We start from the raw sequence: 12,305 nt of genomic DNA, 5'->3' as shown, positions 1-12,305 counted from the left end.
CTTACCAAGCATGATGTCCTTCTCCAGGGACTGGTCCCTCCTGATAACATGTCCAAAGTATGTGAGACAAAGTCTCACCATCCTTGCTTCCAAACAGCATTCTGGCTGTACTGCTTCCAAGACAGATTTGTTTGTTCTTCTGGCAGTCCATGGTATATTCAATATTCTTCTCCAACACCATAATTCAAAGGCGTCAATTCTTCTTCGATCTTCCTTATTCATTGTCCCATTTTCGCATGCATATGAAGCGATTGAAAATGCCATGGCTTGGGTCAGGCACACCTTAGTCCTCAAAGTGACATCTTTGCTCTTTAACACTTGAAAGAGGTCTTTTGCAGCAGATTTGCCTAATGCAATATGTTGTTTGATTTCTTGACTGCTGCTTCCATGGGCATTGATTGTGGATCCAACGGAAAATGAAACCCTTGACAACTTCAGTATCATCTCTGTTTATCATGTTGTTGCTTATTGGTCCAGTTGTGAGGATTTTTGTTTTCTTGATGTTGAGGTGCAATCCATACTGAAGGATGTAGTCTTTGATCTTCATCAGTAAGTGCTTCAAGTTCTCTTTGCTTTTAGCAAGCAAGATTGTATTATCTGCATAATCGCAGGTTGTTAATGAGTCTTCCTCCAATTCTGATGCCATGTTCTTCTTCATATAGTTCAGCTTCCCAGATTATTTGCTCAGCATACAGATTGAATATGTATGGTGAAAGGATTTAACCCTGACACACACCTTTCCTGATTTTAAACCACACAGTATCCCCTTGTTCTGTTTAAATGACTGCCTCTTGTTCTATGTACAGGTTCCACATGAGCACAGTTAAGTGTTCTGGGTCCCATTCTTCACAATGTTATCCATAATTTGTTATGATCTACATAGTCGAATGCCTTTGCATAGTCAATAAAACACTGGTAAACATCTTTCTGTTATTTGCTGCTTCTGGCCAATATCCACCTGACACTAGCAATGATATCCCTCATTCCATGTTCTCTTTAAAATTCGGCTTGAATTTCTGGCAGTTCCCTGTTGATGTACTGCTGCAACTGTTTTTGAATTATCTTCAGCAAAATTTTACTTGCATGTGATATTAATTCTGTTGGACCACCTTTCTTTGGAATGGGCACAAATATGGATCTCTTCCAGTTGGTTGGCCAGGTAGCTGTCCTCCAAATTTCTTGGCATAGACGAGTCAGCACCTCAGGTGCTACAACTGTTTGTTGAAACACCTCAATTGGTATTCTATCAAATCTTGGGCAAGATTCTAAACTCCATTCTCTTCCAGTATGTCACGGTCTTCCTTCTACTCCATCTTTATCACTCTACCATTGCCTAGAAGACTTTACATGTAATAAATATAATATTGACTACTGTTGCCCTAAGTTGTCTTCTACTACAGAATCCCTCTCTGCTGCACCAACTTCTTGGGAAGTTTTCGTGTTTTAAAGGACCACCTTCTTCTTCACCTCTTCAGGCTGATGAAGGGAAATCACAATTAACTGTGTAGGATTCTATGGTGGTTCATGTCTAAGTCATGGGGGTAGAAGGGCTGAACAATAGAAACATTGCCTGAGGAACTCACACTATTAGCTATACAATGAGAGCTATCTACCTGCTAAATAAGCCTTCTATGGGGAAACTGGAGCCCTGGTGGCGCCGTGGTTAACAGCTATGGCTGCTAACCAAGAGGTTGGCAGTTCAAATCCACCAGCTGCTCCTTGGAAACCCTATGGGGCAGGTCTACTCTGTCCTATAGGGTCACTATGAGTCGAAATTGACTTGACAGCAACAGATTTTTATGGGGAAACTGCTCTGTCTTTCTGAAAGGTGGTTGTGGAGCTATTTGGCCATTCAACATGCAGTCCATCCATTGAGTATTCCACCACAACTGGTAGCTATAAATTGACTGAAAAGGCTGAAAATGAGCTTAGTTCACAGCCTTCCATATGAAGGGACTAAGAAGGCTTGATCAAGAATCCATGTTAACTTTATAGGACTATTTCAGAGGAAGAATATCTTGATTATGGTAGAATTCTTTCCAAAGTGGCCCAAATGTTTTGAGTTTCATCTTTAGCGTCTGCTGCTCTATAGTAGATATTTGTAGCAAATGGATATCCAGCCATTACTGTTTATGACCAGCGGACCTGCGTCTGAGTTTAAAGGCCTTGTGAACAGGCCCTATTACTTGGCTGTAAGCTCGTAAGCCTTGATAAAAAATTCAGGCTGAATGGATGGTTATCAGCAGCTAAGATTGACCTAAGGTGAACAGAACACTGATCACTCAGTAAGCTGTTATTACTCCCGTAACTGGAGTCAGCTGTGACTGACTGCCCACTATTAATGGAGGCAATATCTCAAGATAAGTCTGCTTCTATTTAAACTTAAGGATTTATAAGATCAACTTGCATCTAGAAATAACTACCATTTGTTGAGTGCCTACCATGTGCCAGGTTTTGTGTCAAGCCCTTGGTATACATTATCACACTTAAATTCTCATAAAAACCATGTTGTAACGATAACAACCAACATTTATTAAACCATCACTATATGCCAGATGCTGTGTTGACAGCTTTACATATATTGTCTCATTTAATATTCATTACACCATTTGATATGGCTATTACTATTATTCTTCCCTAACAAAAAAGGACACTGGGGTATAGTCAGGTAGGAAAAGCGAAGCCATGACATATTCAATAACAGAGCTCCCCCCAGGGCTTGTGCTCCTAATCACTACACAGCAATGCCTTGCTGTAAGGTGGATGGACTGATCAGGTACATTTTACTAATGAGGGAACTGCAAGTAACTTGTTCAAGGCCATACTGTTAGAAAATTGTAAAGAACATTATGGGAACCCAGTGTGTCTGTCCCTAAACCCTGAGCCTGCTTTTGCCAATTCACCATTTGCCTTCCTGTTCTAGACTTCTCTATTGATATGTGTGCTTCAATAATTTGTAAACAAGGTTTACACTCTTAGAAATTACAGAGTAGGAAAAATGGGGGTCCCTGCTTCTGTGAAGTCATGGTACCTGAGTTACACAAGGTTGAACCCAAAGGTGAGCCAGTAAGTCATTCCCCCAACCTGGCGGAACCATTAGTATTTTGGATGCTTTACATACTTTTCTTCTTTATATTCTGTATTTTCTAAATTTCTACAGTGAGCAGGTATTTTTAAAAGTAAATGTTCACAGGTGACATATGAATACATTTCATATGTTAAAACATTCAGCTACACAAAGACCTTTCCTTAAATTCTTGACTTCCCCTTCCCCATTCCAATCTTTTTCCCAGAGGTAACCACAGGTAGAATTTTAGTATGAATTCCTCTAGTCTTGTACTGTCCTATACGGTAGCCACTACCTACATGTGGCTACTGAGCACTTGAAATGTAGTAGTTCAAATTGTGATATGCTGTTAAGCACAAAATATATGCCAGATTTAAAGACTTAGTATGAAAAAAAAAGTAGAATATCTCCTGAATGATTTTTATACTGATTCTTCAATAAGCAAAAAAAAAAAAACAAACCCATTGTCATCGAGTTGATTCCGACTCATAGCGACTCTATAGGACAGACTAGAACTGCCCCATAGGGTTTCCAAGGCTGTCAATCCTTATGGAAGTAGACTGCCACATTTTTCTCCTGTGGAGCAGCTGATGGGTTTGAACTGCTGACCTTGCAGTTAGCAGCCAAGCACTCAACCAATGAGCCACCATGGCTCCTTTTGATTTTTGGATATAAAGGGTTAAATTAAAAAATATTATTAACTTCATTTCTCTTGTTTCTTCTAACCTTTTTTAATATAGCTACTAGAAAATGTGGCTCACATATTTCTATTAGACAGCCCTGATCTAGAGTCTAGATCATTTTCAATGCATTTATATACACTTATCTGTATATACAGAAATATGTAGCTTTTTGGTGTTTTCTAACACAAATATGCATTACTTTCATATTTGGATTAAAACTTTTTCTAAAAGGAAGTATAATCTTTAAATATAATAGACATTAAGATTTCTCTGTCTTTATTTTATACTTTTTGACAACCTACCAAGCCCCAGAGTGAGGGAAGCAATAATCATTCTTCCCTATACAAATGCTGAAGTGAGCACACCTAATATTTGAATTAATTTAACACAGGTACAGGCGTACAAAAGGATATCCTCTTGTTGGATAAAAGAAAGTGCAAGTAAATGGAGAAAGGCACAGGTGACTTTGGCATTAGTGGGTCCTAGACAACAGACATACATGAAGCAGCTGCATTTGCCAAAAATGCCCACTAGTTATTTTTAAATAAGTAAATCACAACTTTTCTACTCTTATCATGTCATCTCTTTCTCTCAGATATTTTTTGCAGTAGGCATAACCCTATTACTTTGTGTTGGGTGACTACTCACCGCTAGCCACTTTTTAAATTTGATCAATATCGCCTATAAAGTGCCACATCAAAACACTGCGTTAGTTCAGCTCCTGAATCCTGATAGCTCATAAAAATAAATGCTGATGTGTGTAACCTACGCAATCACGACTTTGCTAAGTTCTGACTAGTGGAGGTAGTATTGCAAGATTTTATAATGTATCTAACAGATTTTATTTTGTCTAAGTAAAATCCAACAATGGCCAGTTCAGTGGACGATGCAGAAGAAATGCTCCCAAAGAAGCTTCCCCAATCCCCCACTTGAAAAATGGCTGAATCTACATTAATAATTTGCACAGCCTGCACCCGTGTAAATGGCCTGAGAACACATACACATGCAGCACATTCTTGGGCTGGTATGGAAGAGTGTTTAATGCATTCTAGCACGAAAGGCCTGAGCGCATACAAAACATTACCAGCTCTTACTTGGCCTCAGTGCAGAACCTCCTTGAGGGCAGGAAGAGAGAAAAAAGAACACTAGGCATGAGCAGAGGTACTGTGATAACTCTTATTATTTCCATTCCTGGGAATGCTCCTTGGTGTTTTGTCCCATTTGTGCCCCTGTGGTTACAATTACATGCTGCCTTGGTAAAGGACTGCAGTTGAAGGCTGGCTTCTTCCTTTGTCCATTCATTGCTGCCCCAAGACAAGCTTCCTGATGGGTAAAATGGGGTATTGGATGAGGCATTCCAAATTTTCTTCTAGCTGGTAATTCTCCCGGTCTAACAAACCAAGTTTTTCCTGGGTAGATTCCATGGGGGTTGTTTTAAATGTTCCATATTGGTAGGCCATTTGAAAAATGTATTTTTTTCTTTTCTTCCTATTTCTCGCCATCTTTTTTCTTCATTCAAGGAAGAATAGAGAGAAAGCAAACCAGAAACAAAGACTAGTGGAATACAGAGATGTGAACTTTTTCTGAAGTGCTATATATCACTCCTATTAAGACAACTGTTTGAAATTAAAAAAAAAAAAAAAAAAAAATCCCCTTGAATTAGAATCGACTTCATCTGAGTAGATACCATCTGCTCTTGCAGCCCAACCCCGTCCCTCAGGTCTTGGCAGCTACAGGTGAGTAGGGCCGCCCCCTTCTTCCCCACACTCCTGTCCAAGCAGCTGCCAGGGAACTCTCAGGCAGTATCAGCAGGCAGGAAGTGGGGTGGGGGTGAGGGAGTCTCCACCCATTAGCAGCTGCTTAAATAGTAGGCAGGGGGGAGCTTTTCTACAGAAAAATTCAGGTCAGCAGATACTCCAAACCAATTCACACCACATGCTATCCAGTTGTGGAATTAAATTAAAATGCTAAGAAAGGACCTGGAATGCCAGTCCTGTTGTTTTTTCCCCTACCTTATGCTTGGCACCCAAAAGAATAAAACAAGAACGGTTGGACGTGGCGATTTAAAGGGAATTATTAAGCAACTGGAAGGACGTGAAGGCAGCATACACCAAGGGAAGCTGTCTTCATGGAATGTCATGTACCAACGATTAAATGTCAAGACCCCTCATTGTCCAAGTGGTGACATCTCCACAGGTTTAGTAACTTGCTCATTCAGATTGAACCGAAAGACAAGCTTGACAGATTATCAGAATCTCTGGGGCAGGGGCACAGGTGGAGTGCAGAAAGGAATGAGGTAATTTTTAAAATGACTTCATAATTTAAAACAAAACACAATGTTATCAACTCAGTTGTGCTTGCTACAATCTATTCTAGTTTAATGTAAAATCGAAATTTTGCCAAAAATAGGGAAAACATTTCCAAATAAATCATTATAGATTACATTCAAATTCAAAAATAAAAATGTGTAAACATGTGTTTGTCCATCAGACCTTAGTGCATTTTTGTTAACTCTTTCCTTGTGGAAGAATTTTGCCTCTTTTTTTTATGCTGCTTCCTTAACAATGATTTCCTATGGATTTAACAAGTGGATAAGAGCTCGGATCATATTTCTATATATATATTTAAAACTGTATTTTTTATATTCCGTCAACAATAGGAAAACATTAAATGGTTACCTCTGCAAATGTGTTCCGATTGGCTTGCAAGCCAACTTTTACTACCTCAAAAGGGTTAACCACGATGGCTTCTGTTAGTCCAGATCCCAGTCCAGCAATGGCAAATGTCTAGAGAAATTAAATCAATCAATACTTTAAAACAAGTTATCATGTGTACTGGGTTAAGCATCCTATTCATTACACTGTGCAGCTGACTGTAATGATGAGAATGGAGAAGCCTACATAAACACACCATACACCATTACTAAACAGCTTTAGTTCTTGATTAGATGCTGACAATTCATGAAGAAGAAATTACAGAAGCCACAAACCATATCCTAACAATTCAAAATAAAATGTCAAAGCCCCATCAACAACGGCTTTTTACCTTAACTAAAGGGAAGGCTGTTTTACTGATTCAAGGTGGATACTAAAACATCTGCTCGCATCACAATTAAAAGAGAGTTGGAATCGTAAAAGGAGAGCTTCATTTTTAAACATCTACTTAAATACATTTATTGAGCATATAAAGAAATCCAAGGAGCAGAACCACAAATAAAATGTATATAAAAAGCTAAATTTCAGGTAACAAAAAGCATAGCTGGAAACATTTAAAAGTATAGTCATGTTCCTAGAGTCACTATTCTAGACTATTAAACAAAAATGATTTTTTGTTCATCCTTTCCTTATTTTTTGTATTCTTACAGTGATTGCCCTATTCTTCTGGACCAGAATTAAAAGCCTAGGTCAGGTTGTTTTGAAGGGCTCAACTAAAATCTAGAACACTTATCAAAGGATGACTGTATGTAAGAGTCTCATTTGCTACCTGCTAAGAATTTCTTGTGGAAGAAAGATGTGGCAGTCTTCTTCTGTAGATTACAGCCTTGGAAACCCTATAGAGCAGCTCTACTCCATCCTATAGGGTCATTATGGGTCGGCATTGATTCAATGGCACCCAACAACAACAAGAATTTCTTCAATAGGGAAGAACAATTTTCTAGAATTTTTCTCTAAGTAGAATGCTTACGAGTTTTTTTTATAGAAAAATCTGTATCAAAAATCACCACCACAACAAAAAAACAAACAAACCCACAAAGCAGAAAAACAAAACAAAACAATCAAACCTCCAAAAGAGATACTGGAAAAAAATAATTCTTTAGTGCTGAAGCTCTAATTTCCAGGAGAAGAGGTAGTGCTATATACAACTAGGAGAGAAAAACTACCAATAAAGATTAAAGAACAGATAACTCTTATTAGGGGTCTCTAATATCCTTAAAAGAGGAGAATAAAAGAAAGAAGGGAGAAAGGAATGTTTTCAAACCTTCGATGGGGAGGCAGGGTGGAATGAGGACAGGGTCCATAGCCAGGTCTGGGTTCAGTTCCTAGTTCTGCCACTTATTGGCTGTGTGACCAGGGCGGCCATATACAGTAGTAGTTTGTGCACAGACAAAGGTGCCCAGCCACGGGGGTGCTTGCTTGGAGGCTGAAATCCAGCCTGCACCATGCTTGCCAAGCCTGAGTCGTGGAGAGGTATTAGCTGGAAGTAAGGGAAAGCTTTCTGTAATTCTGCAAAAGCACCATATGTGCTAGCTGTGGCTCTGTGTATAATCATTTAACCTTTTTTAAGCCACAGTTTTCTCATCTGTAAAGTGGAGACAATAATGTCCAATTCCTCTATCTCACAAGAGTATTACGAGGGTCAAAAATATGTGTGAAATGTTTTTGTGAAGTGCTATAGAAACACCATTAGTCTTGTCGCACATAGAAACAGAGAGGAAGAATGGGATAGCATACAGATTCTGGGAGAGGGAATAATAACTAATGAGGTTTTCCTTTTATCCCCTTTCATTACAATTTTAAACACATTTGTATAGGGTAACGGACCAAATATTTTATTCATTTATCTCAGACTTCCATCAGGGAAGCCAAAAGTGGGGGAAAAAAATGCTAGTCCCAAACTCTTCTGACTGGGAAAGTTAAAATCCAGATGTTCAGGATTTTATTACTTACTAAATGAAATCTTCCAAGTAATTCACTTTTTTGTTCTTCTGTAAAACCCAGCTACATTTGCTGTCATAACTAGTGTTCAGCAGTCCCTTGTCAAAAGAATCGATCAGATATCAGCAGATCATGTTACTCAGACTGTTCCAGAGACTGGAGTTAACTGTCTGTTTCCAGCCTCCTAGGCTTTTCATGTAAGAACACCAGGGGACATTAAATGGCTGTTTAAGTATATAGCTTATCAAAAAGAACTAGAATAAATAAGTTGGAGGAAAGAGAAAAACTGTACACAGTTTGCCTGTATTCGGTTATAGTAGCTGGAGTGGCCAAATGCTTTTCGGTTTCAATTCTCAAAAGAGTTGAAAGAACTGCAGTCTCTCACATGTACCAATGCTCGACACAAGAACAGCCAGCTGGCACTCTGGAGACCATATTTTATTGTCTCTTGCTAGGAAGTTTTTAATTCTCTTTTTACCAAGATGTTTCCAAAGTTAAGAATGACAATAAGGGAAGATGCCAGGGAATTTGAAAAAACAAAACAAAACAAAAAAACCTTAGATAATTTTAGGTCTTATGTTATCACTTCTTGATTCCTATAGGCTGTCCCTCACAGCCACCGTGTTTAGGCATAAGGCTGGAAAAGAGATTTCTTTGTCATAATGGGAAGTGATACAAGTAGGGTCCTTCTTAGAAAAGGGATATGCAGGTATGACTTAAAATGAAAGATACTTCTTCTTGGATAGTTTATTCGGCAGTGTAAATATTCTGAAATGAATTTGGCAGAGTAAATATTCTGAAATGAACCTTTACAGGTAGAGTAATTAAAGAGTTGAAGCTCAGAACACTGCCTCTCTGGTTGGGTGTGAAGGTACAATTTAGTAGGCAAACTGAGGCATTTTCCTAGAGGCTGGAAGATACATTGCCAAGTGGAAAGCCAATGCAGATCTTGTTTTGCAGATCTGGAGACAGCATTTGTTCTCTCTGAGGCTCTTGTTGCACGCATGTTTGTAGAACCCATTTGGTCAATGTAATTTAACTTGCTTTGTGAAAAGTGGCAAAGACGCTAAGAAGAAAGCGGGTGGTGTAGGGAACTGTTCCAATCACCAAGTGATTTTCATGTAATAGTTGAGATGTGTCATTGTAAGATCACTATTTTCCCTGGCTAAGTTGTTTACAGACATTCCTATAAAAGTCCTTCAGTCTGCATCTAACCACGGAATGATTTTATTCCAAGAAACCTGAAATCCAAGAGTCCTATTTTCACTACAGGTTGTGCAAAAGCTGGAAAAATGACCCGTTAGGTAATAATCTTAGGCACATTGACCTTCGCATAAATAGATATGTATTGTATGTATGTAAACACGTGCATGTTTTGGCTTTAAAAGAGTCTTTGATAAATGTACTATTTATTTTATATTATTGACCGTATCTCAAATGGGCCTTTCCACACATATCATTATTATCATAAATTCATCACTGGGAGCTATAAAACAGCCAAATTGTGAGTTATTAGGAAGATAGCTTTTCAACAAGTAGCTGAACATTGAATAACTTGAATTCACATTTTAGTAGCTGGGCTTGGGGAATCAAAAGAGTTTTTGTTTCCAGATTTTGCTTTATGAAATAACACATACACTTAAGTATAATAAATACTCTCACTTACCAATGCTGGTGACAGTGACACATATCCTAGCAATTTCTTGTACTGTTCAAAGGTGAAAAACTGTGAAACAAAACCAAACCAGAGATTTATAACAATTTCCTGCAACAAACCCTTTAATTGACTCAAATTTCTTTAGTAAATCATTATATTGACCAGCGTTTTAAAGAATGATAAACTCTCTAACAGTTTTTAATCTGGTCTCGGGTAGTTGTTATTGGATCATACTTTAACATTCACATTTTCAAATGCAGCAATAATAACCTACAGAAGAGCTGATGGAATCCTTTATAGCAGCAAATGAACCATATAGCTTCCATTTACCATGACCATTTTCGGTTTCCCCAGACATCAATAGACTTCTTTTTTATGGCAGTGATTCAAAATTATAGGCATAGAGACCTGAAATCTTTGGTCTCCTATGTTTTCTCTAAGAACTGCTTTCCCAGTGAACGCTCAGTTTTCTGACCCACGTGTAAAAGACCCACTTCCCAGCCTTGACTTGCATTTATATTGCTCTGTGTCTCCTCTCTGTTCCATGAACTTCCTAAATACTAAATGATGGTGAAGATGCCATGATAAAGATAGAAGGACCTGATGAGGTCATCTACACCTTCTCCTGCCTTAAAGTAAAACTTTCTTCAACTTAAATGAAGAGAGATGCTTACTTTTTCCTTTCAAATCTGATAATGATGATGATGAAGAGGGTTTTCTTGGTTCCTTCAGCCAATGTTGTTTAACATAATTTTCTCTGCAAACTAATTTCTATGGAGGTAGATCTAATCAATCACCTCATATAATATAGCCAAGATTCATTTTTTTCCCTCTCTCTCTCTCTCTCTTTTATATTTTGGGTAACAACTCTGCTTGAGCATGATGTTTTGCTTCTGAGGACTCTGTCAGGTAACTGCCAACATCGCTGATAAGGCCCATTTGTAGGTCCCATTAGGATCTGATTCTAAAGTCTCCAGAAATGACATAAGAGTAAATGGTACCAAATGTTTCCTACTCTATTACCTTATCTGGGAAGACAGGCCTGGTGATGTGCCTCTGAAAGTTCACAACCTTGAAAATCCTATAGAACAGTTCTACTCTGCACACATGGGGTCTCCATGAGTCAGAATCAACTTGACAGCAACTAACAAAAACATTACCTTACAGTAAAATGGAGCAAGAAAAAAATACAGATATGGGGGCCAAATAATACTCTGTTGTTAGAAAGAGGTGGTTCCTTGTAGACATGACTGTAATGAATCTTTGATCAAAAAAGCCATTATATCACTAGACAGATTTTAAAGACCCAGAAACAGCTTTTGTGCCATGGTCCTTTAAATCAACAATGGATGTAGACTTTTCTAGAAAGGGGATTCATTCATTCACTCATTCATCAAATACTGGGTGCCTCCTGTGTTCTAGGCACTGGGATGGCAGTAGTATCTAAACAAACAGAAACCTCTGCCTTCTTGATCTAACATTCTAGTAGATGATGATAACCCTGAAACTATTCTGGCATCAAAACAGTACTCACCAGGGACCACCGCTATTGTGATGTGATGTGTACTAGAAATCATTAACCATGGAAGGAAAAGTGTTATCGTCTTAGGTTTTAAAGATAATTTATTTTTCTTCTATCCTTATGATCATAATCATCGCTATTCTTTGACGATCATCTTGTTGGGATTTTGAAGTGAGCAGTCCTGGGTCTGAATCCTGGCTATGCTACTTAGCTATGAAAGCATGGGAAAGTCACCTAAACTTTCTAACTCCCCAAAACACAAAACTTGCCTTTTAGAGTTGTTATTAAATAAGATAATTTAAGGAAGATTCCCTGGCATGCCTGGCACATAGAAGACTTTCAGTAAATCTTAGTTTCTATTCTTCTTCTTCACTTTAGTTGTTAAGGGAACCATAGATGCCTTGGTTATATGTACCACTTGTGAGAGCCTACCATGGTCTAGGAAACATGCTAAGACCTTTGCATGTGCTACTGCATTTAATCCATACAACATCATCAGGTAAGAGGTTATAGTGCAATCATGATTCCTATTTTATAGACATATGTCCTGCAGCTAGTGAGTGGAAGGACTGGGATTTCCCTTTAACTCTAACTCCAAAGCTTGTGTATATTCTCAACTACTATACTATACTAGGAACCCTAGTGGTGCAGTTTAAGAACTCAGCTGCTAACCAAAAGGTTAGCAGTTTGAATCCACCAGCCACTCCTTGGAAACCCTATG

At 38.4% G+C, this 12,305-nt stretch overlaps 1 protein-coding gene across 1 annotated transcript in view; it reads right to left on the bottom strand.

Annotated features, from left to right (window-relative positions):
- SLC25A21 (solute carrier family 25 member 21) overlaps window positions 1-12,305 on the bottom strand; it is a 384,144-nt gene that overhangs the window by 52,639 nt on the left and 319,200 nt on the right. Inside the window, exons 6-7 of the mRNA XM_023731445.1 lie at window positions 10,072-10,131; window positions 6,429-6,536 (exon numbers count right to left, since the gene is read on the bottom strand). Of these exons, the coding sequence (XP_023587213.1) occupies window positions 6,429-6,536; window positions 10,072-10,131 (168 nt within the window). The remainder of the gene's footprint in view (window positions 1-6,428; window positions 6,537-10,071; window positions 10,132-12,305) is intronic.

Source organism: Trichechus manatus, unplaced genomic scaffold, assembly GCF_000243295.1.
Source record: "Trichechus manatus latirostris isolate Lorelei unplaced genomic scaffold, TriManLat1.0 scaffold00043, whole genome shotgun sequence".
NCBI lineage: Eukaryota > Metazoa > Chordata > Mammalia > Sirenia > Trichechidae > Trichechus > Trichechus manatus.
This window is presented reverse-complemented; position numbering and strand designations above follow the sequence as displayed.